At 36.0% G+C, this 22,538-nt stretch overlaps 1 protein-coding gene across 1 annotated transcript in view; it reads right to left on the bottom strand.

The window, feature by feature from the left end:
• LOC128533833 (NACHT, LRR and PYD domains-containing protein 12-like) overlaps positions 1–19,018 on the bottom strand; it is a 30,795-nt gene extending 11,777 nt beyond the window's left edge. The window contains exons 1-8 of the mRNA XM_053508090.1: positions 18,929–19,018; positions 15,024–15,112; positions 14,715–14,831; positions 12,517–12,633; positions 9,731–9,784; positions 7,748–9,529; positions 4,129–4,323; positions 3,177–3,350 (exon numbers count right to left, since the gene is read on the bottom strand). Of these exons, the coding sequence (XP_053364065.1) occupies positions 3,177–3,350; positions 4,129–4,323; positions 7,748–9,529; positions 9,731–9,784; positions 12,517–12,633; positions 14,715–14,831; positions 15,024–15,058 (2,474 nt within the window). The 5' untranslated portion in view covers positions 15,059–15,112; positions 18,929–19,018. The remainder of the gene's footprint in view (positions 1–3,176; positions 3,351–4,128; positions 4,324–7,747; positions 9,530–9,730; positions 9,785–12,516; positions 12,634–14,714; positions 14,832–15,023; positions 15,113–18,928) is intronic.
• Between the last annotated feature and the right edge of the window lie 3,520 nt (positions 19,019–22,538).

Raw genomic sequence — 22,538 nt, 5'->3', positions numbered from 1 at the left:
CAGGACTGGGACAAAATACAGTAACACCACATACAGTAACAGTTAATTAAATAGTCATGGCCAAAATTTTTGGCACCCCTGAAGTATTTCTTACAGTAAAGTATTGCATTAACACATGTTTTGCTACACACATGTTTATTCTCTTTGTGTGTACTGGAACAAAACAAAAAAAGGGAGGGAAAAAAAGCACATTTGACATAATGTCACACAAAACTCCAAAAATGGGCTGGACAAAATTATTGGCACCCTTAATTAATATTTGGTTGCACACCCTTTGAAAAAATTAACTAAAATCAGTCGCTTCCTTTAACCATCAATAAGCTTCTTACTGTACACCTCTCACCCGGAATTTTGGACCACTCTTCCTTTGGAAACTGCTCCAGGACTCTTATATTGGAAGGGGCGCCTTTTACCAATAGCGATTTTAAGATCTTTTCACAGGTGTTCAATAGGATTTAGATCTGGACTCATTGCTGGCCACTTCCCAAGATCCACGATCCCAAGATCTCGGAAGCATACCTAGCTTTCTGACACTGGGACCTACAGTGCGACCCAAATCCCAGATTTCATGATGTCTTGCACATAGTCAAGGAATCCTGTGCGGGAGGCAGGAAAACAACCCCAAAACATCTTCGAACCTTCAGTAGATTTGACTGTAGGTACTGTATTATTTTCTCTGTATGCCTCATTCCATTTTCGGTAAACAGTAGAATGATGTGCTTTACTAAAAAGCTCTATCTTGGTCTTATCTGTCCACAAGACATTTTCCCCAGAAGGATTTTGGCTTACTCAAGTACATTTTGGCAAACTGTAGTCTTGTTTTTTTATGTTCCTGTATCAGCAGTGGGGTCCTCCTGGGTCTCCTGCCATAGCGTTTCAATTAATTTAAATGTCGACAGGTAGTTAGTCCATGACTGTATGTCAGGACCATGTACAGCTTTTAAACATGTATGATCTTATTATAATTACTGACCACCACAATACATAAATAGGTAACATGTTTATTGTTTGGTTCAAGAGATATAGGATCCTACTAAATGCCTAACTTCAGTGATGTGATGTGTGGTTCAATTGTTGTTTGCAATTCTAAATCATTGGTTTGTTAAAGAAAGTTTCAGCTTTATCTTATTTTTTTAGACATAGGCAAACAGTGTGTGGGCAAGGATAAAAATAACGTCTTCTTCTTCTATTCTTTCACTGTAGAATTGAGAAGTGCTTGCATAGTGTATGTGCATCTGTACGATTTGTCTTCGCTAACCAATAAGACTGCAAGATCACATCTAATCCTTAGCGAGAGTTTGAACTAAGGAGCGGGTAATACAGTTGCGTAGACTACACATGTGCGGTACAGTTCTAGTGCATTTAGAATGCGCGTGCTGACCAAAAATGACAGTGCATAAACACATTTATGGTGTAGCCAGATCCGTCTCACACCCTGTGCACGCAAATAATCATTGCAACAGAATGACAGTGGTGTTGGGGACATTACTCAAAAAAAGAACCAAATCTACAGTACTTTATTATTTTAAAATTGTAATTTGTTTAGGTTACTGATTATTACATGTAATAAATTAATCAGTTTAATAATTATGTTACTTTCAAGTTACTTTGAAAACATCTGTCACTGTGAGCGCCTGTGACAACAAGTTGAGCGCGTGGCTTTCAAGGTGCAGGTGCTCGAAGGGACGAGGTCGCCAGGTGGAGCCGGCTGGCGATAATTATTGTTAATGGATCTCGGGCTTTCTTTGCGTTAAAAGTCCTCAGCTTTTTATCCCTTCCTCAATCCTTTAACCGTTTTCCTTCTCCGTTTTTCCTAAATAAAATTACCCCTTTTGCCATAAGACCTAGCCTTGTGTCTGTGTGTCTTTAGTGTCGCCCTTGCAAAAGGAGCGATCCATTACAACGTCAAATGAAAAACTACAAAGCTTTCTGACAGTGATTAAAGTGCTTGCTCGTTAACTGATTGCACGCAAAATGTGATTTTTAAATGCATTTTGATTAAGCACTACATTTGTAACGCTAGTAACTTAATGTTATCGACCTTGGTAACTGTAATCAAATTATATGCATTTAAAATGTAACATACATTACTGCATTATTAGGAAAAGTAATTCAATTACAGTAATGCGTTATACCCAACTCTGTTAGTTATAGTGTTTTTACAGTATTTATAAATTTCACAGTAATTTCAGACACACACATATCAAGTCAAGTGTTCTTGAGTCAGCTTCTCACATACGTACATCTGACTCTGTGACAAATCATCATTGTGCAGTGAAAAGAAACAATCTTCCTCCTCAGGACATTGATGATGAACCTAAAACTTCTGCTTCAGTTTCACTATTAGAGAGTTGTTGTTCAACTAGGTGCATATACTGTACAAGCTTCAGTAAGTCCAGAATGCAGCAGTGAGAGTCCTCACTAGAACCAGAATATACGAGCACATTACCCCTATCTTATTCACATTGCATTGGCTCCCGGTGAAATTTTGCATTGATTTTAAAATACTACTCTTGAAATATAAAGCATTAAATGGTCTCGTGCCGCAGTATCTGAGTGAACTGCTAGTGTCTTATGATCCGCCACGCCCACTTCGATCGAAGGATGCAGACTGCTTGTCAGTACAGCGTATTATGAAAACTACAGCAGGGGGCAAAGCTTTATCTTACAAAGCCCCAAAGTTATTGAATAGTCTTTAATTTAATATTCGGGACTCAGACACAGTCTCAGTGTTTAAGTTCAGGCTAAAAACTTATTTTTTTAGCCAAGCCAAGACTTCATATTAACATCAATCAACATTAACTGGTATGCTGAACTGCCTGCCACCCACAGTAACACAGTATGAATGCAGATCAATTCCTGCTCTCTGTTTCAACCAAATGAGGATGGGTTCCTTGTTGAGTCCGGTTCCTCTCAATTTCTTCGTATTGCCATCTCAGGGAGTTTTTCTTTGCCACTGTCAACCTCGGCTTGCTACTCCGGGACTATCTGACTATCTGACCATTTGATTTATACACATTCACATTCCTTACAAATTTAAATAATTATTTTGATTGTGTAAAGCTGCTTTGCGACAATGACAATTGTTTAAAGCGCTAAACAAATAAAATTTAATTGAATTGAGAATGTGTTTTATTGAGGAGCAGGTCATGTGACTCTCAGAGAGATGATCTTACCTCAGTGTCTCCAGTTTACAGAGAGGATTCTTCAGTATAGCACAAAGACACTTCACTCCTGAGTCTCCTAGATTATTCCAGGACAGATCCAGTTCTCTCAGGTGTGAGGGGTTTGATCTCAGAGCTGAAGTTAGAGCAGCACAGCCCTTATTTGAGATACCACACTTATACAACCTGTAGAGAGACACAGTGAACATCATCACCAGATTTTTATCTTCTTATAAATATGATGTAATATAATATCTGTCATGTTGGACTGTCTGTCCTCTCTTGACCAATCACAAGGTATAATTAACACTGACCAAAACATTAACGCAATTTAGGGACATTAGTCTACAGAGACTATAACAGAAAGTGAGGAACTGTTATAGTCTTTACTGTGCAGACTCACTCTATGGGATAGTTTTATCTATGTGTACACACATGCATGATTTCATGTGTGTCAAATCCACACCGACATTGACAACTAAAGCCCTGAATGCAAATAAGCAAACATGGCAGTCAAGGACTACAACTCCCAACACAGCTTTGCAAGGTCACTGGAATTCTAATGACCCATATGTAAAACCAATCTTACAATTATTCCAGATGATAAATGGAACTTGCATTGTTTATGCTAAGTTACAAAATTGCATGCAGGCTAACAGACATGAGATAAAGTTTAAAAGTTCAGCAGGTAATAAACACAGTAAACGCACTGAAATTAGATCAGAAGTCTTGTTTTTGTTTTTAATTTTTTTTTTTCGGCCTAAAATAATTAATTTTATTATTACATTTTAAGTATAATTTTCATTCATTACGAATTAAATTTTCTAAACAAACCATAATGTTTTGGGGGTACTGAGCGGTGCTATGGCTACCCTAGTAGTAGCTACAGAACCCCCAAACTCCTATAAGACAGCACCAACAATGTTGTCTCAAAGACTCTTGTCCCCCAAAGAGATGATTTTACCTTAGACTTTCCACTTTACTGTGAGAGTTCTCCAGTACAGTAGAGAGAGTCTTTACTCCTGAGTCTCCTAGTGGATTGTTGGACAGATCTAGTGTTTTCACAGTCAAATGCAGCTCTCTCAAATTGGAGGTTTCTGAGTAAAGTGTTGAGACCAAGCCTGACCAATTTTTTACTCCAACTTTATCACACCTGATACTGAAGGAAATACAAAAATACATAATGAAATAAATAAATAATAATAATTAAACAAATCCTCACATATTTTACACAAACACACACAAGAGGCCAAACAACCCCCAAAACACTAGAGAAATATGAATATTGATTTATTAGTCAATTTATCTAAAATAGATTATGTTAAAGGCAGTGTAGTGGTTAGCACTGTCGCCTGGCATCTCCAGGGTCGGGTTTGATGCCCGGCCAGGCTCGATTGCCGTCTCTGTGTGCATGGAATTTTCATGTTCTCCCCGATTGGTGGGTTTCCTCCGGGTACACCAGTTTTCTCCCCTAGTCCACAGATTTGCAGGTTAGGCTAATTGACATTCCCAAATTGCCTGTAGTTTGTGTGTGTGTGTATGTATGTGTGCCCTGCGATGGATTGGCACCTTGTTCAGGGTGTACCCTGCTTTGTGCCCTAAGTCTCCTGGGATAGACTTCAGGTCCCCGCGATCCTAAATACAGGATAAAGCGGTATAGAAGATGAGATGAGGGGCCAGGGGTAGCTCAGTGGTTAAGGCATTGGACTACGGTTCGGAAGATCCCAGGTTCAAACCCCACAACCACCAAGTTGCCACTGTTGGGCCCTTGAGCAAGGTCCTTAACCCTCAACTGCTCAGATGTGAAAAATGTAAGTCGCTCTGGATAAGAGCGTCTGCCAAATGTCTAAATGTAAATGTAAATGAGAAGAGGGATTAAGTGAAAAGCTAACTACAGTACTAAATAAAATAAATTAATAATTGTATTTAATTATTTTGTCCTGCGGTTTTTGTACTGTATCGATTTATAGATACAAGTTTCCACAGTGGTCAGAAAACAATAATGAGCTGTGTGAGCTTTCAGTAAGGTTTAAAGTTCCAAAGACATGTAGGTAAGGTTAATTGACGTTCCCAAATTGCCCATAGTGTGTGAATGAGTGTGTGTATGCGTGTGTGCCCTGCGATGGACTGGCACCCTGTTCCGGCCAAGTCTTCTGGGATAGGCTCCAGGCCCCCTGGGACCCTGGATACATGATAAAGTGGTATGGAAGATGAGTGAGTGAGTGAGTGAGTGAACTTTGCTTTGCCATATTTTATTTTCTGCCATTTTGAATTTTGTGTATTTGCATCTCCTGCTATTGTTATATTTAACTTCTGTGGACCAAGCCCAAAGGAAAATGTCATTTTAAATAAAAAACAACAACAACAAAAACATTTTTGTTTGTGGCACTCCAACAAACATGGTGGTGAAGTGAAAAAACAGGAAGCAGTGTTCTATCTCCTCAATGATTTGTTGCTTTCACATTAAACTTTGTATACATAATTCTAATAATATCCTGAAACACACTTCACATGTCATACAGTTCAAATTGACTATTGCAGTGAAGATATCGCAAAACTGAGATTGAAATATTAATGACTCCACAGGGGTTGAAGATATTTTCACCAAATATGTTTTTTAGCTTATGTTATAGGTCCTAACTGTCTATTGAATATTAAGGGCTATGCTTAACCATGTGACCATAAGGAGCCAATCAAAGTTTCAGTACATGTTAACATGTGTTGCAATTTTCTGATTCCGATCAAACTTAAAACATGAACTAGTCTTTCATCACAATAGTCCACAGGGGGGCTACAGTGAACTGATGAATTTTGGATTTTCAAATGTATGTACTGTACAGTATCTTCATGCTGGCTTAAGATCCAATCATGAGACTTCAACCAAATTGTACATTTATTCTTTCTTAGAAAGTTTTTACTACTTACTTCAAGTTACTACATAAAAATCTAATCACGACTCCTAAAATTGTTTAAATGTCCAAATTTGCCAAATTTTGTAGGTAGCATCTATAGACCAAGCCCAATAAAAACTATAACTAAGTTTTTTAATTTGTCAAACTCCATTCAATTTGACAAACAAGAAGAAATTTGACAAACAGGATGAGATTTTGTACAAATATGGCATTTGGTAACACTATATCAAATGTAAAATTGCATTTGTAATTGCAAATTGGACCACTTGGTGGCGTCATTGCAACTTAGGAATTGTTAAACAGGACGTTCCCTTTCAAAAGCTACACTTGATGCTGCATGAAAATGCTATTGGGAATGCTCTTTGCGCGACCGGTATATAAGCCAAAGTTAACCTCGGTCAGGTGACTTCATTTGATTAGGTGCACCTGGAGGTTATAAATAGGCATGAACCGGAAACATCCTCAGGTCTTTTTGTCCTGAGGACAAAGGACTGCATTGTTTGTGTGTTTTTTTCTAAAAGTAAAAAAAAAGTAAAAAAAAAACACAAAAAAACAACAGAAAGCGAAGATAAAAATCAGAGCAGCTTTTTATATGTTATGGGGACTGCAACCGGGGGGCAGCTGCCACTAGACAAATGATGTCACATTGGGTGAGGGATGCTATTGCCCTAGCTTACAAGGTTCTTGGTAACTATTAGTAACACTTCACCTCCCATTTAACCCATTTAACTAGGGGGCTTGCATTGTCAATGGCTTTGGCAAGAGATGTCCCCTTGCAGCAAGTGTGTGATGCGGCAGGTTGGTCCTCTCCGCACACATTTGTCAGATTTTATAGTTTGGATGTTCATGCTACTCCGGGCTCACGGGTCCTCAAGTCAGCATCCTAAAATCAGGTCTAGACCTCTTTGGTAATTGTGCGCACACGCTACCCAACCCTGGGGGTCCAGACACTTTTCAGTGCAGCGGCATTGGTATCCTCGTTCCCAATAGCGTTTTCATACAGCATCAAATGTAGCTTTTGAAAGCGAATGTCTCGGGTTACTTGCCTGTAACCCTGTTCCCTAAAAAAGTGGGAACAAGATGCTGCGCTCCAATGCTGCACTGTATGTATGACTGGACGTCCTTTCAGACAAAATTGATCTGAGGGTGTTTCCGCTTCATGCTTATTTATAACCTCTAAGTGCACCTAATCAAATGACGTTACCTGACCTAGGTTATATAAGCCAAACTTTGGCGTGTTTGAGACACATGCTTCAACAACCAGTCGCGCAAAGAGCATTCCCAATAGCGTTTTCATGCAGCATCTCGTTCCCGCTTTTTCAGGGAACAGGGTTACAGCCAAATAACCCGAGACATACCTTAATGTTTTGTAATGTGAGCATGCACCAAATATCCAATATAAACAAGCATAACTTTTTAATTATTATTATCCTATTCATTTGTTTGTAAATTTGTTAAAAAAACTTAATATTATTATAATTATTACTATAATAATTATTATTATTGTTATCATTATATATATATATATATATATATATATATATATATATATATATAATGATAACAATAATAATAATAATAATAATAATAATAATAATTAACTCCACCCTTAATCATGTTGTAATCAAAACTTTCCACTTCACATATTGGTGAATATTCAGCTTTACTTACATTGCTTTTCTGAATGCTGCAATCACAGGGATCACCTTCAAAAGAACAGCTTCTGTTATCTTATCTGGACTAATATATTTATTCAGGTCAAATTCTTCCAGCTTCTGTGCTGATGTCAGTAAAACAAACACTAGAGCAGACCACTGTGATGAAGAGAGTTTCTTTTGTTTTCCAGAGTTCATGTAGCGTTGGATTTCTTCCTCTAGAGAATTATCACCCAGTTCATTCAGACAGTGGAACAGATTGATGGATTTCTCTGTAGAATGCTCTTCACTGATCTTCCTCTTAATGTACTGAACTGTTTCCTTTGTGCTCCGGGAGCTTTTTTCTGTCCATGTTACTAAGACCTGTAAGAGTTTCTGATTAGAGTCCAGTGAAAGACCCAGAAAAAAGCGAAGGAAAAGATCCAGATGTCCAGTCTGACTTTTTAAAGCTTCATCTACAGCACATTTGTGGAAATCTAAAACTGTAATTTTTTTATTTTTCTGTTCTGAAGCCTGACTCTTTTTTAGAACATTTTTATTGTCTATCATGAACATCAGGTGCACATACAGAGCTGCGAGGTATTCCTGAACACTCAGATGAACAAAGCAGTACACTTTACTCTGAAGCCCAATCTCCTCTCTGAAGATCTGTGTACACACACCTGAGTACACTGCTGCTTCTCTCACATCAATGCCACACTCTCTCAGGTCTTCCTCATAGAAGATCAGGTTCCCTTTCTCCAGCTGCTTAAAAGCCAGTTGTCCCAGTTTAAGAAGCATTTCTTCATCACTCTCCTGCTTCTTTGAGTACTTTTCTCTTATTATGTTTATTTGAATGATGAGGAAGTGTGTGTACATTTGAGTCAGAGTCTTGGGGATCTCTCCACTCTCTGCTTCATCAAACATTCTCTCTAAAACAGTGGCTGAAATGTAGCCGAAAACTGGGATGTGACACATGATGTAGAGGCTCCTTAATGACTTCAGGTGTGTGATGATGTTATTGGCCAGGCTCTGATCACTGATCCTCTTCCTGAAGTACTCCTCCTTCTGTGGGTCATTGAACCCTCGTACCTCTGTGACTCGATGGACACATTTAGAGGGGATTTGATCAGCTGCTGCAGGTCGGGAGGTGATCCAGATGAAAGCAGAGGAAAGCAGATTCCCTTTGATCAGGTTTATCAGGAGCACAGGCACTGATGCAGCTTCAGTTACATCACACACTCTCACTGTGTTCTGGAAATCTAGGGGAAAACGACACTCGTCCAATCCATCAAAAATAAACAGAACCTTTTCCCAATTGAACATTTCGGTGTCTTTTGTTTCTTTAAAAAAGACGTGAAGGAGCTCCATCAAACTCAGTTTCCGGTCTTTCATCAAATTCAGCTCTCTGAAAGGAAGTGGAAATATGAGTTGGACGTCCTGATTTTCTTTCCCTTCAGCCCAGTCCAGAATGAACTTTTGCACAGAGACAGTTTTTCCGATGCCAGCGACTCCCTTTGTCAGCACAGATCTGATGGGTTCGTCTTGTTCAGATAAGGGCTTAAAGATGTCATTGCATTTGATTGGTGTTTCCTCTGTTGTTATTCTTGTGAACGATGCTTTGATTTCTCTCACCTCATGTTCATTATTGACTTCTCCACTGTCTCCCTCTGTGATGTAAAGCTCTGTATAGATCACATTCAGGAGTGTTTGGGTTCTCAGGTTTATTACCACTCCATCCAAGAACTGAAACTTCTTAATCAGATTTAATTTAAAAATTTTCTGGCATTCATTTACAGCAGCAGATTCTGGGTCGTGCCTGTGAGATGGTGAAGTAGAATGAGACATTGGGTCCAATAATTAATCTTTAGGATCTAATTTTTCTGACTATCACTGATAGCTCTTTATAATGTTTTTACTATGTGTTTGTTTTATTCTACTGTATTTTTTTCATAATCTAATTACTCTGTAGGTAATTACAATGTGTCAGTATCAGTCATGTTATTGGTTTTGATCTTACCCTGTATCTGTGATGATGCTCTTTGATATTCTGTCTTCTGCCTTCTGTGGATCACTGTGAACAAAAATTGTAGTATAATGTATAATAGTCTAAACATCTGCCTTGAATGAGGTGCATATAAGTGCATATAAGTAGTATTACATTAGGTCTTTATTTTCTGTTATGAGTTTTCCTATTCTGCACACTGCACATTTAATGTAAGTAAATTAAGGCTAAATTCCACAAATCTCATTCCATGCCAAAATACATTCCAAAGTTTAGCTAAGACTCATATGAATCTTCTGCAGTTCCACATTCTGTATCAAGTAAAAATTTCTTTTAGATATTTTAAGAAATTCCCATCACGCTAGTGAAATTCTGTCCACACAGAAAGAAAAATGAAATCTTCAATTTTGTTAAGTCTCAAAATAAGAGAATAACTTATAAAACAAGATAATTAATCTCATATTCCAAGGTCTAAAAGTTTAAATATTGGCAAGCACAAAGAAATCTGCATTATGAGATTTAAAATCTTGACAGGCACAGAAAAATTGCATTATGCTCTCTGTTAGCCCTGAGATGTGAAATAGGTTTCATAGTCAGCATTCTTCTTTAACGGAAATAAAAGAAGACCAAGAAACTGCTCTCTTTTTCCCCCCTCACATACAGTTAGCATAGTTATACTGATAATACTGATGATAATGAAATTGTTTCTAAATCTACCTGATATGTGGCCTCCATGTTTTTCTAGGGCAGGCCCCCCATATCATCCTTAAAAAAAATTAGTTATTCTCAACTGATTCTAAATTGAGAACTGATTCCCTCAATTCTGAAAATGAAGATTGTTCTCACTGTTATTATATTAAGATGCTGGAAAAATAAGCTGAGCGATAAGCTGGTGAGTACTGTCATCATAATCATAATAGGTAAGTAGCTCATAAACATAGCTAATAAAAAAATAAACAAAGGTTAACTATTGTAACATTATTAAGCCATTTAACATTTCAAGATATGATATGAAATTTAACCAACACCATCTACATTACAAATGATATTTAGGACCTGTATGTGGGCCCACATGTGTGCATTGAATGGGACATTCTTTTGGTCTATTAGTAACACAGAAATGAATAAGCTGATAGGATAATTCCCCAAATATCCCACTTACTTATAGAAAAAAAAACACATATAACCCCCAACAATCTACTGTATATATTTATATATCAAATAACACTAACATAGAAAAAGCAACTGCAGAAAATATGTAGCTTCAAGATTCTAGACCTTTTCCTGACTTGGAGTTATTGTTAATCTCATTCAAAAGCCTGGCATGAACAAATGAACAAATATGTCGGTTACAAAAGTTATCGATCTGCCAACATAAGCTTCAGCTTTCTTTATCAAAACTTCACCTTGTTTTTTTTTTTTTTCTTCGATTTTTAAAGGTGTGTAAGTCACATGCTGCAGGCATCAGAACTTTGATTAACACACGTTTGTGTTTTACATTCATCAGCACAAGAGATATATTGAGTGCTTTGGGTGGATTAGTCTAGCTGCATTAAATTGTAGGTTGACATCATTATTAAAAGCACATGGGATAGTGTATTTATTTACTGTCCAGTGATTGTTTGATAAATCATCCAGTTAGTGAAAGTTTAGTTTGTGAAAGTTTGTTCTCCTGTTCATCAGCACCAGAGGTTATTTATTTGCTGGGTGCTGTGTGTTAATTATTCTACCTGTATTATATCTGTCATACTGTGGACTGGCTTCGGATGGCTGCTGTTGTTTTGCTACCAGTTTCTAAGTGTTATTTCAAAGTCAGCAATATAACTTTTGAACAAAAATAGATTTCTCACTTGTATTTGCAAGAAAGAAGAGCAGCATACAATGATTATTTTTTTGTGGTCTGAGGGTGTACCTGGTGTCAAAAAACTCACAGAAGAGCATAAACAGAAGTGGTTGAATATCTGCTAACAGAATTTGAACCGATTCTTTACGAAAGAGTAAGAGTAAGAGTTTCTTTCAGAGAATCATTACTGGTGATGAGACATGGATTCATCACTACGAGCCTGAGAGTAATTGGCAGAATATGGAACGGAAACAGTTTTCTGGGATTCGCAAGTGCCAGCATTGGAACATTATCAGGAAAAAGGTTCAGCAATCAACAATGCTCATTACAATGAGACGCTTATTAAAAAGCTGAAGCCAAAACCTCAGACAGAGGCAGATGATAATGCACATCCACACTCTTTCGCCCGCACTGCCGACACTCTTCATTTTGTAGGTAAATAAGCATCCTCCATATACTGTAGTACTGATCTGAATTTCACCTGTTTGGTCCCCTGAAAACAGCCCTACAAGGACGAAGATCCATAAAAATTGCAGTGTATTCATGGCTCGCAGCTAAGCCAAAAAAAAAAAATTAATGAGGGAGTACAAAAAGCCTGACAGATGGACAAAATGCACTGAAAAGAAAGGAGATTATGCTGTAAAATTATTACTGTAATGTTCATGATTGAATGAAGGGATTTCTTCAATAGATGATTTTATTAATTTAGCTAAGGGTCTTAATCCTTTTTTTATTCAGTGTTTCCCCATTTGGGGTGGTGAACTCTGTAACCACTTTCCCAGATTAACTCTTTTTAGTTAGAATAACTCCTACTACTACATATAGCAAGATATTGAATATTGACGTACAAAGGTAACAGATATGGTGTTTTAGTATTCAGTTTGCCATCATGTTTATCTAGATGAATTTCCCTTTAACTGTGACTTCAGCAGTGACATTAACAGTGAGGAGACGTTACCTGTGTAGAGGTGAGGAGTCTCCAGCTTTAAACTCAATAGGATGATCCATCGACACATCACTCTTCATGGAGACACAGCTGGGTGCTGCTGATCCTGATCTCTCTCCCTGGAGTTCACTGCACAACATTACAGACAGTTTTAAGTACCTTCTTAAGTTAATAAAAACTTTTACTAATAAAGTGGTAACTGTTACTGTAGCTTTTCATTAATATTATAAATGTTAGCTAAATTATTATTTTTATGTGTTCAATAAATACACCATATGGAAATTATAATATGCAACATTGCAATTCCCCTTCACTAGGACCAAGAGGCCAAAACCTGTTTTAGCATGACAATGCACAGAGTGAGCTCCATGAAAACATTGAACACCTTTGGGATGAACTAGATGAACACCTTTGGGATAAACACTGACTTAACCCAGGCTTCCTCACCCAGTATCAGTGCCTGACCTCACTAATGCTCTTGTAGATAAATGAGCACAAATCCCCACAGCTACACACCAAACTCTAGTGAAAAACTCAAGATTATTTTTAACTGCAAAGTGGAAATAACTCAAGAATGAGATGTTCTTTTTTTGAGAGAGAGCTAAAGCAAACTGTAATGTGTGTGTTATGACACTTTTCTATTATAGCAAGTCTTAACTTTTTTTTTAATCTATTTTTAATACAGTGTGTCATCTGTGCAATTGGACCAGAGGGGCCAGCCTTCGATCCCTATGTACATCACTGAGCCTTATTTTAAATAAAGCCACTTTTATCTCATAAAAGTTATCTTATAAAAAGTTGCCCATTTTTTGTGCTTAAAAAACAATTATTTTCAGAACAAACTATTCACTTGCTGCCTAATAGAGCCCACCATTTTACAGGTGCTATAGAAGTGCAGGAGTGTCATGGATGTTTAATTTAACATTTTATTTAAGATTCCCTAAGGCCAAAAGTGTTTTTTAAGTTAAGCCTTTATTTGTGACATAAACATTACAGTGAAATTCTTTCTTTTGCATTTCCCCGCATAACTGGGGTCAAGGCACAGGGTCAGCCATTAAACAGCACTCCGGGAGCAAATAGGGTTAAGGGCCTTGCTCAAGGGCCCAATAATGGCAACCTGGTGGAGCTAGGAATCAAACTGCCAATCTTCCAATAAGTTATAAGTTATAAGTTATGCCTTAGCCCTCTGAGCCCTCACTGCTTTTATCAGAGAAGCAATAGAACACTCATTAAAGTGTTACACACATTAATATTTAATTCGGCAAACTTTTGCTTTGATCACGATAAGGATAAGCCATGGCATAGTTTTGATAACCTTGTGCACTTAATCTAGTCTAGTCAAAACCTTTTTTAAAGGTTTTTCACAAAATAATTATCTTAACATTTAAAATGTACCTTTCATCTGATGTTTTCAGCTAATTATATTTATTTTTAACCATCACAACAACTGCTGCATGTCCATATTTTTTTAAGTACAATAGGAGCAGTATGGATAATACAGTGTTTTGAAACGTGTGTGTGTTTGAGAGAACGTAAGAGAGAGAAGAGGGACGGAAGTAATGGATGTGCACGATCAGCTGTGACCAGTTTTATAGATATCCTTCAATTTAAATGTAGGTTTATGTATTTATGCATTGTTGTACATAAGTCATGATTAAATAAAGACATTTTTTTTCAATTAATGATTCGATTAATTTAGTTAAGGGTCTTAATCCTTTGTTCATTCAGTGTTTCCCTATTCGGGGTAACCATCTGTAACCATCGTCTCAGATTAATTCTTTTAGAGTAACTCCTACTACTAATTATAGCAAGATTTCCTGGTTAAATATTGATGTATCGAAATTTGATGTATTGATGTAAGAAAGACTCTTTTGGCTTGGTGCATTACCAGTGACTAAATTATGCTAAGCAGTGAGATAACCTGCAGCGAACAAAAATGATTTTGGACAATTAAGCCATACTTAGAAACAATAATGTACCTACATCACAATCGGCATGTCCAACCAAGTGGCATTTATTTTAAAGGTACCACAAACATTTTTTTTAAATAAAAATCTAATTAAGACAAAAAGTGTTTAAACAACTAATAGTGGTTTCATTAAAAGTAAGAGATATAAAGTTTTAGTATTTAATTTGCCATCCTGTTTATCTGGATAAATTTCCCTTTAACTGTGACTTCAGCAGTGACATTAACAGTGAGGAGACGTTACCTGTGTAGAGGTGAGGAGTCTCCAGCTTTAAACTTCTCAGGATGAACCACAGACTGATTACTCTTTCCGGAGATACAGCTGGGTGCTGCTGATTCTGATCTCTCCTCCTGGAGTTTACTGCACAACATTATTTTATCTTGTTAATTTAATGAAAGCTAAATTTTATTTGCAATGAACAGAATCAATTTTATCGTGACTGTTATTTTGTCTATAATAATGACCACTTTATTATTTACATTTTTACATTACTTCTTTTATACACTGTATGCTCACTTAATTTGGATATGAATATTTAATGACTGAAATTACCATTTTTTATCAGTGTCAAGATCAGGAGTCTCCATCGTTGAATATTAGTACAGGATTCAAAAGTCACAGTTGAGTCCTGAAGAATCACACTATTGGAAAGCACAAACACAAATGTGTAGTTAAACTACCACACAATAATTTTCACATATTTGCCCTAAAGAACATTGGCCATTCTTAAAAAAATTAATAAAAAATAAATAAATCTGTGTTACAAAATTAAGTAATCAGCCTGGACACCTGGCTGGAATCACTAAATCTATCACCATTTCATCTTCACTGAGTGTGTTTTCTTCACAGGATCACAGAAAATCTGGAGCCATGGACATAACATTGGAAAATGACTTTCACACACACACATGCACACAAAATAAAAGATGCCTTATGCACACACATGGTCACAGTGTTAAAGTGAACAGTACGTGCGTGCATGGATGTTAACTATACGACTAACGCAGGCGCACTGTGACTGAGCATGGAAGACAATTACCCACTATTCCGCAGCGCGAGCGAGAGAAGTACCATTGGCTCAGTTGTGATCACATTACGCTTGGCGTCCAAACAAGAAGTGTAACGCATGCGTAGTACATAATATTTGTTACTTGTAAATCAAGACTCACTTGTAAATTTATGCAAAAATTTTGTTCGTCTTTTAGAACGCTCGCAAACCAGGTTACTCACAATCCAAGGTTCCATTGTATGCTCACATTCATGAAGAATGATATTTCAAAAATATAACTATATTAAATTGTTAAATTTGTCAGTCAGTTAAGTTACAACTTGGTACAATTATCGCATGAGTTAGGGATAGCTCAGTGGTTAGGGCATTAGACTACAGTTTAGAAGGTCCGAGATTGAAACCCCACAATTACCTAGTTGCCCTTGTCGGACTCTTAAGCAAGGCCCTAAACTGCTTAGATGTATAATTAAATAAAAAAGTAAGTCGCTCTGGTATGTGTGTCTGCTAAATGTAAGCAATTTAATGAACAGTGGTATAGTCTACATTTTATAGAAAATGTATAATGTTATTTGTTACAGGGTGTGGGTAAGAGACCTGCATCATGAGATGTAATAATATTTATAAGAGCCCTTGTGCAGGGTTTCTGAGGGGGTCAACAAAATTGGTTGGGAGACTGATTAAGACAGACTTAAGCAGTGACGTTCATTTTCTATACCACGGGAAGATCTTTCCCTTGGGAGGTAGCATTGGACAATTCATTAGTAAACTAAAAACAAACTCAAGAACCTGAGAACAAAATACTAACAAAGCTCCGCCACCTCCTCAAAACTGAGAGGGTCTCTAAAAAACAAAACAAAAAAAAAAAACTTTTATCCTCTTGGGACATTCACATTTGTTGAGGATGCATATGTAAGCTACAGTATGTGTCTTAGCACTTAAACTGAAAGTGCACGCTGGACTGATGCTTGCCACTCTTGTTCTTTTAATAATGCCAGCTTCTAAGAAAGACTAAGGCTGGGTCTTTTACCTTGCCTTTGTCTTGTCTTTGTCGTGTCCTTGTTTTTGTCGTTGGCCCTGATACCTTTACTGGTGCTACCTACTGTAAATGATTGCACGAAGTGCAAAGGTATCAGGGCCTTAAATAAACATGCTGCCAGCGCATTTACTCTGATTAGGCTTACAGCGCCAGTGCCTGGCAAGTGCATTTCTGTGTGACCATGCCTCTGCCTGTTCAGAACTTCATTCACGTGGTTTTGCCCCTCGCGAGACCTGCATATTATTTCAATAACCTTCAGGTTATGTGACCTCCCACTCACTTTCTCATTTTCTATACCACTTTTCCTAACACAGGGTCACTGGGGAAGACCACAGTGCTAACCAGTATGCCACCCATTAAGTGACCAAACTAACTTTTCTACAGAGGACACAATCATTTACAGTATATTCAAAACCCATAATTTGTCTCTTAATTATATTTTAATAATAGATATAAATATACAGACATACATTTATACTACATGTCAAGCAGACACACCTCTTCCTATTGAATATAAATATTTTTAAGAACTGTAACTGTTTAATAGAAATATTTGAATTTTTAAAATAACTTTTAGGTCATGTGATCTATTGGTTCAAAAGTAATTCTGAAATATTATTTTAACATTTAATGTGATGTGAAAAATTTAATTTAATGTGATCTGTGACCTGACAGATAGCCAAGTCAGAAAGTATAGAATAATAGCACTGTAATTACCTATAATGCACTGCATGTACAGTTCTGCCTACGGAATGTTTCCCATGTTCACTGTTAATTTATTATTTTGTTTTTATTTGAGCTGTGCAGTGATGAAAAACAGTCTTGTCTTTTCTTTTGTATATCACAAAGACATCATTTGTCAGCAAATTACATTATAAACATGTACAAGCGAACATAGTTTTGATAAAAGCAGTTCTGTCATAAAACCTTAGCCATAGTTTTGATCAGATAATAAGTACAGAGTACACTGTTATATTGACCAGATGACTGAGCAGTTTTATTGCCGTGATCATAAACAATGATACAAGGACTTTTTATTTTGATGCCACTGACATGTTTACTGACATAAGTGTTTAATTTTGAGAGACAGATTAAGATTTTGACCAAGTTACAGGCTTTTGTAGATTATACATTGTGTTGTGCTGTTTGTAATAATTGTTCTGAGAAATGCACTGACAGTTTTGTGAATGTTCAGGATTATTCAAGAAATGTTCTAAAGCAACTGAGAATAACTGTATAATGCCCATTACTGGATATTATGATTTTGCATCTTTTAACTTTCTGCTGCACATATTTTTTTAATGTGCGTAAAAAAATAAATTAATATAGGAAGCAATCTGCACTCTCACATCAGTCATGGCTCTATGCCCACAACAGTCGTCTGTAAGCTCATGCAATGAAAGAAGCGAATAGCGCTGTCCTTGATGTGTGTTAGAAAAATACCAAAAAATCAAAATATAAATAAATACATAAATTGACCCCCCCTTTTTCATTTAGAGAAGCCCTCATCATTGTTGAACAATTATTTATTTGACCTTTGACCTTAGTGTCCTGTTGTCAAATAATATTTGTATTACATTACCACAGATAAAAAAGGTAGTTATTGACATAAACACATTAACACATTACCAAGGAACGTATTAATTAATTACTTATGATCTCTGAAATGAAACAGTGCACCTGAAAACCCAAACTGCAACTAAAAATTATTTTTAATATTAATTAACCTGCTCATTATTTCTTTTATAAGTCATAATTTTTCTTTAATGTGCTTACAATATTAAAATATATCTGATTTTTTTAAAAGTCAAACAAGAAGCTATTTTAAGTCCATATATTTGCTTTAAAATGATGTTAAAACAGAAACTACTGTATAAGAACAGTTGCCTGTCCTTTATTTCTAATATACAGATCATAGTTTTATTTCAATAATGTCCACGTCATGTAAGATATTGCTTTAAAATCTGCTGTAAAACGTGTGGCTACCTGTCCGCAATCTTTGTAAATTGCTTGTCGCACTTTCAAATAGCATTATTTTTTATTCATAATGAATTTTTTATTTAAACATTGTAATTTTTTACTCCTTTTTGTTTGAGGCGGGCACAATAATAAATATACACATTGCCATAAGATGCACAGTATTGTACCAAAGTAACCTTATAGCAAATTTTCATCTTAACATTTTATTTTTAAAACTACTGTAAGAAGTGCAGCACATTACAGTGTGTCGTCTGGTAGAGCGTTGTTACTTTTACAAAAACAGCAAAAACCTGACAATACCTGTTTCAGGTTGAACCTGTACCCGAGACATTACACATTTTCTACATCTGAGTTTTACGCGAGTTTTATTTACAATATATCATGTTTGCATTGTTTTTATATAAAGTTGTTAATAATAGATAAATCACTCACCTTTAGTCACCCGGCCCTGTTGTGTTACATTAATATCTCAGTTTTTGTTTCAAAGATTGTATTTTGACTTTTCCAACACTTCCACAAAATGGACTCGATGCTGAAACACTTTCACTTTAGAAAAAAGGATTCATTACAGGTGATGAGTCAATCGGGAATTGGAAGTCCACTCTTTGAATCAGTTCATATTCATATTTATAACTTCATTAGCTTTAGAACAGCTGGCTTTAAAATTGTTATTATTCACAACAAAAAAAGCTACAACTAATTATTTACTGCTGTAATTCAAATAATCTGTTTTTTTAACTGCTAAACTGACTTTTAATTAAAATTTATTAAGATTTCAAAATAAATTTTGAAATAAATTTTGAAATTTTAAGATTTCAAAATAAATTCAAGATTTTAAATTGCTAAAGATACGCTGCCATGAAAAAAGTCACTATTTCAGAAGTGTCAAGTGTCAAGCACTGAAAACTAAAAAAAAAAAAAAAATTATAAGTAGATTCGAAATTACTGGAATCGGTTAAATAAATGTTTAACACATTATTAAAACCTATAAGGACAGCACTGAACCTTTGTGAAAAAAATAAATAAATACAAATGGAGAGCACTTAAATGCTTGGTAAAGTTGCATGGTTAAGAATCTACAATAAAAACTTCAGCTATGTTTAATAGTGAAAGTAAGAGTAGAAACATGCACAAAGACCATTTTGCTAAAGTCTGGTATGAATCCAAAAAGCAAGAGGAAGCAAATTTAAAATAATTAAAACAAATAAATATATACTAAATAAATATACAGTGTTTTCTTTTTAAGGTATACATGTTTTTAGATAAGCCAAAGTCAAAACCAAAGTGTCTTTTATTGTTATTGTAACCATGCAGTAGTTACAGTACATACTGTAGTGAAATTTAAAAAACATTCTTCCATGACTATTAACAACACAATTAACAGAGACTGCACATTTCTAAGAAAATATAAAAAGAATCCTAAACTACAGTACATAAAGTGAAAGTGTGTCAATGAACACAATTAAAAACAGTGCAGTTGTAATGTGAGTAAAAAGCAAAACAAGATATTGCAATATAAGAATTATAAATGTAATGAGTGTAAACATGCCATGTTGTTGATGGAGTGAAGTAGACAGATCACTTCATAAAATCCCCAGGAAGCAAGTCTCTTAGTTTAGGATGTTTACTTGATAACTACTGGACGCTTGTAAGGTTTAAGACATGTCCCCTATACAAACTGTTAAGTTTTAAAATTAATTCGAAGAAGAAGTAGAATTATTGCTTGATGTATCAACCACACCTCGATACGCTTACTAGGAGCAAACTAGAGGACAAATTCGTTATTGTTTAGGTTAATTATGAACATTTTACTGTTGTTTAATTTAATCAAGGGCTGCTGAAGCAATGTATAGAAACACATGTAGCCCAATGAATCACACCCCTGATTTTCCCCTTATGGGTAAATGAAGGCTAATTCAATTTGTAACTCTTCCTTACAGGCCTTGTTTTTCACGATAATCCTAACACCTTTGTTAACCAAGGTTTTAAAACAAGAAACTCTCAATTAGAATTCTCCACCAGATCAAGAAGGAGCTTAACAGAGGGACCTAGGTTTGATTTAATCACTCTTTGCTTGTAAAGCACATTAAAGTTGAGCTAGCTTTAGCTGTGTAGGTATTAACTATTCTACACTTATTTGCCATCATTTTGTTAAGATGTCCACTCTTATTTCTGTATGATTTAGCCGAATATAATTTCAAAAAAGTCTGAGCTGCCTTGCTGTGAAGCTTATCTCCAGACAGAACACGCGCTGCTTATCTGCTGTTTGTCCACAAGAGGTCGCCATTCTACACTCTATATTAGACAGACACGTGTTTATTACTGTATCTTGGATGTCACTGAGGCGATATTTTGTTGGTGTAGTAATGGTGAGCTGTTCAGAACTCAAACATAAGGTGGGGTGAAGTAGATTTCAAGAACATTAAATCGTTAAAATGGAGAAGCAGAAGCGAACTGAGAGGATACCATACAGACATTAACTCAAGAAGTATGCCGGGGATGAATTGATATCTATAAAGAACACTGTGAATAAAATACAAATGAATAAAACAAATCATGGAGTGCTGAGACAACATTTATCAATGATAAAATAATTACCATGTACAGGTAAGTGTGTATACATTTAAACCGTTCAGAAACTACGTTGCCTCCCCAAAATAACAACAATATAATATAATATTTAGTTGGATTGCCTTTAGCTTTAAAAACCATGTGTATTTGCAGTGGCATTGTTCTGGCAACCATACACAACATCACATATTTTTTCCTCTTCAGACTTTTTCGATCTTGTACTGATTACCAGTACAGTAGTGGTGGGATGTTTGGATCATTTTGGTGATTCAGTTCTTGAAATCTCATTCATCGAAATGTAGGAATCTATTTTTGAGTCATTTAGTCCATTTCGTACTTTTGTTTAGAAATAAAATAAAATGTTACTTTTTCAATAAACAGACCCCCAACATGTTCCAGTAATGAAAATATTACAATGCAGCTAAGGACATGTTATCATAAACAGAATAAGCAGCTCACATCTTATCTCATTTTCTGGTTTAAATTAATCGTTCCTTTACGCTATTAGCATCTTTGAGATTCACGTGACAAAAGAAAGAACGAGTTGGACCAAAAGACTCATAAGAACCGTTCAATTCTGTTTCCTGTGTACTGCACTGCATATCGACTATGGGAGTCACACAACAAAAGGATGAATGACTCGGACTAAGAGATTCTTTAGAAGAACCGCTCAATTATGTTTCCTGTGTAATGCACTGCATGGTGTCTATGGGAGTCATGTGGCAAAAGAATGAACGATTCGGACCAAGACTCGAGAGGTAACTACTCATTTCTGTTTCCTGTACATAACCTGCGGAGGTTTTGTGATGCTTTGCGCAATGCACGCTCACTATCTGAGACTACTCATTATTTCGAAAGAATGAATCATTCATGAACGACACATCACTACCTTGTACACCATTCAGAAGTGCTTTTGAGATAACAACACTATAATCTGTCTTGTTTGTGTTATTGCTTTACTGGATGCCTCTAAGTAGAATTTTCAAAGCGTATAATCAGGGACAAAAGGTCCTCCCCTTTGGTTACCTTAGCATTTAAAAAGAGACTCGACCAAGCAATAAGAAATAAATTTAAAAAGCCTAGTGGCAGAAAGTATGAAAGTAGTTTTAAAACGAAGGAATCATCTGTGTATGGACATAACCTATAAGCAAGATATTTGTACAAAATGTGATTGTCTGGGCAAATAATACAGAGTGCGTGTGTATGTGTGTGTTTGTATGTATGTGTGTATGTGTCACAGCTCGAGCCCGAGTATCCCGAGTATCTGGACGCAGTATCTGTTCTGCTTTTTGAGTTGGTGATGTTTTGCCATTAAGTAAGTCATGCTCACACACATTGAAACACTCCTCATTTATAATGACATTATTGTATATATTCAGGTCCATAAGTATTTGGACAGCGACACAAATACAATTAAAATGCACACCTTATCTTATCTCCTGCACAATTTTTTCTCCAGCCTTGGAAATAT

The sequence above is a fragment of the Clarias gariepinus genome, chromosome 12, assembly GCF_024256425.1.
Source record: "Clarias gariepinus isolate MV-2021 ecotype Netherlands chromosome 12, CGAR_prim_01v2, whole genome shotgun sequence".
Lineage (NCBI taxonomy): Eukaryota > Metazoa > Chordata > Actinopteri > Siluriformes > Clariidae > Clarias > Clarias gariepinus.
The sequence above is the reverse complement of the archived record's forward strand: the minus strand, read 5'-3'. Positions and strand labels throughout refer to the sequence as shown.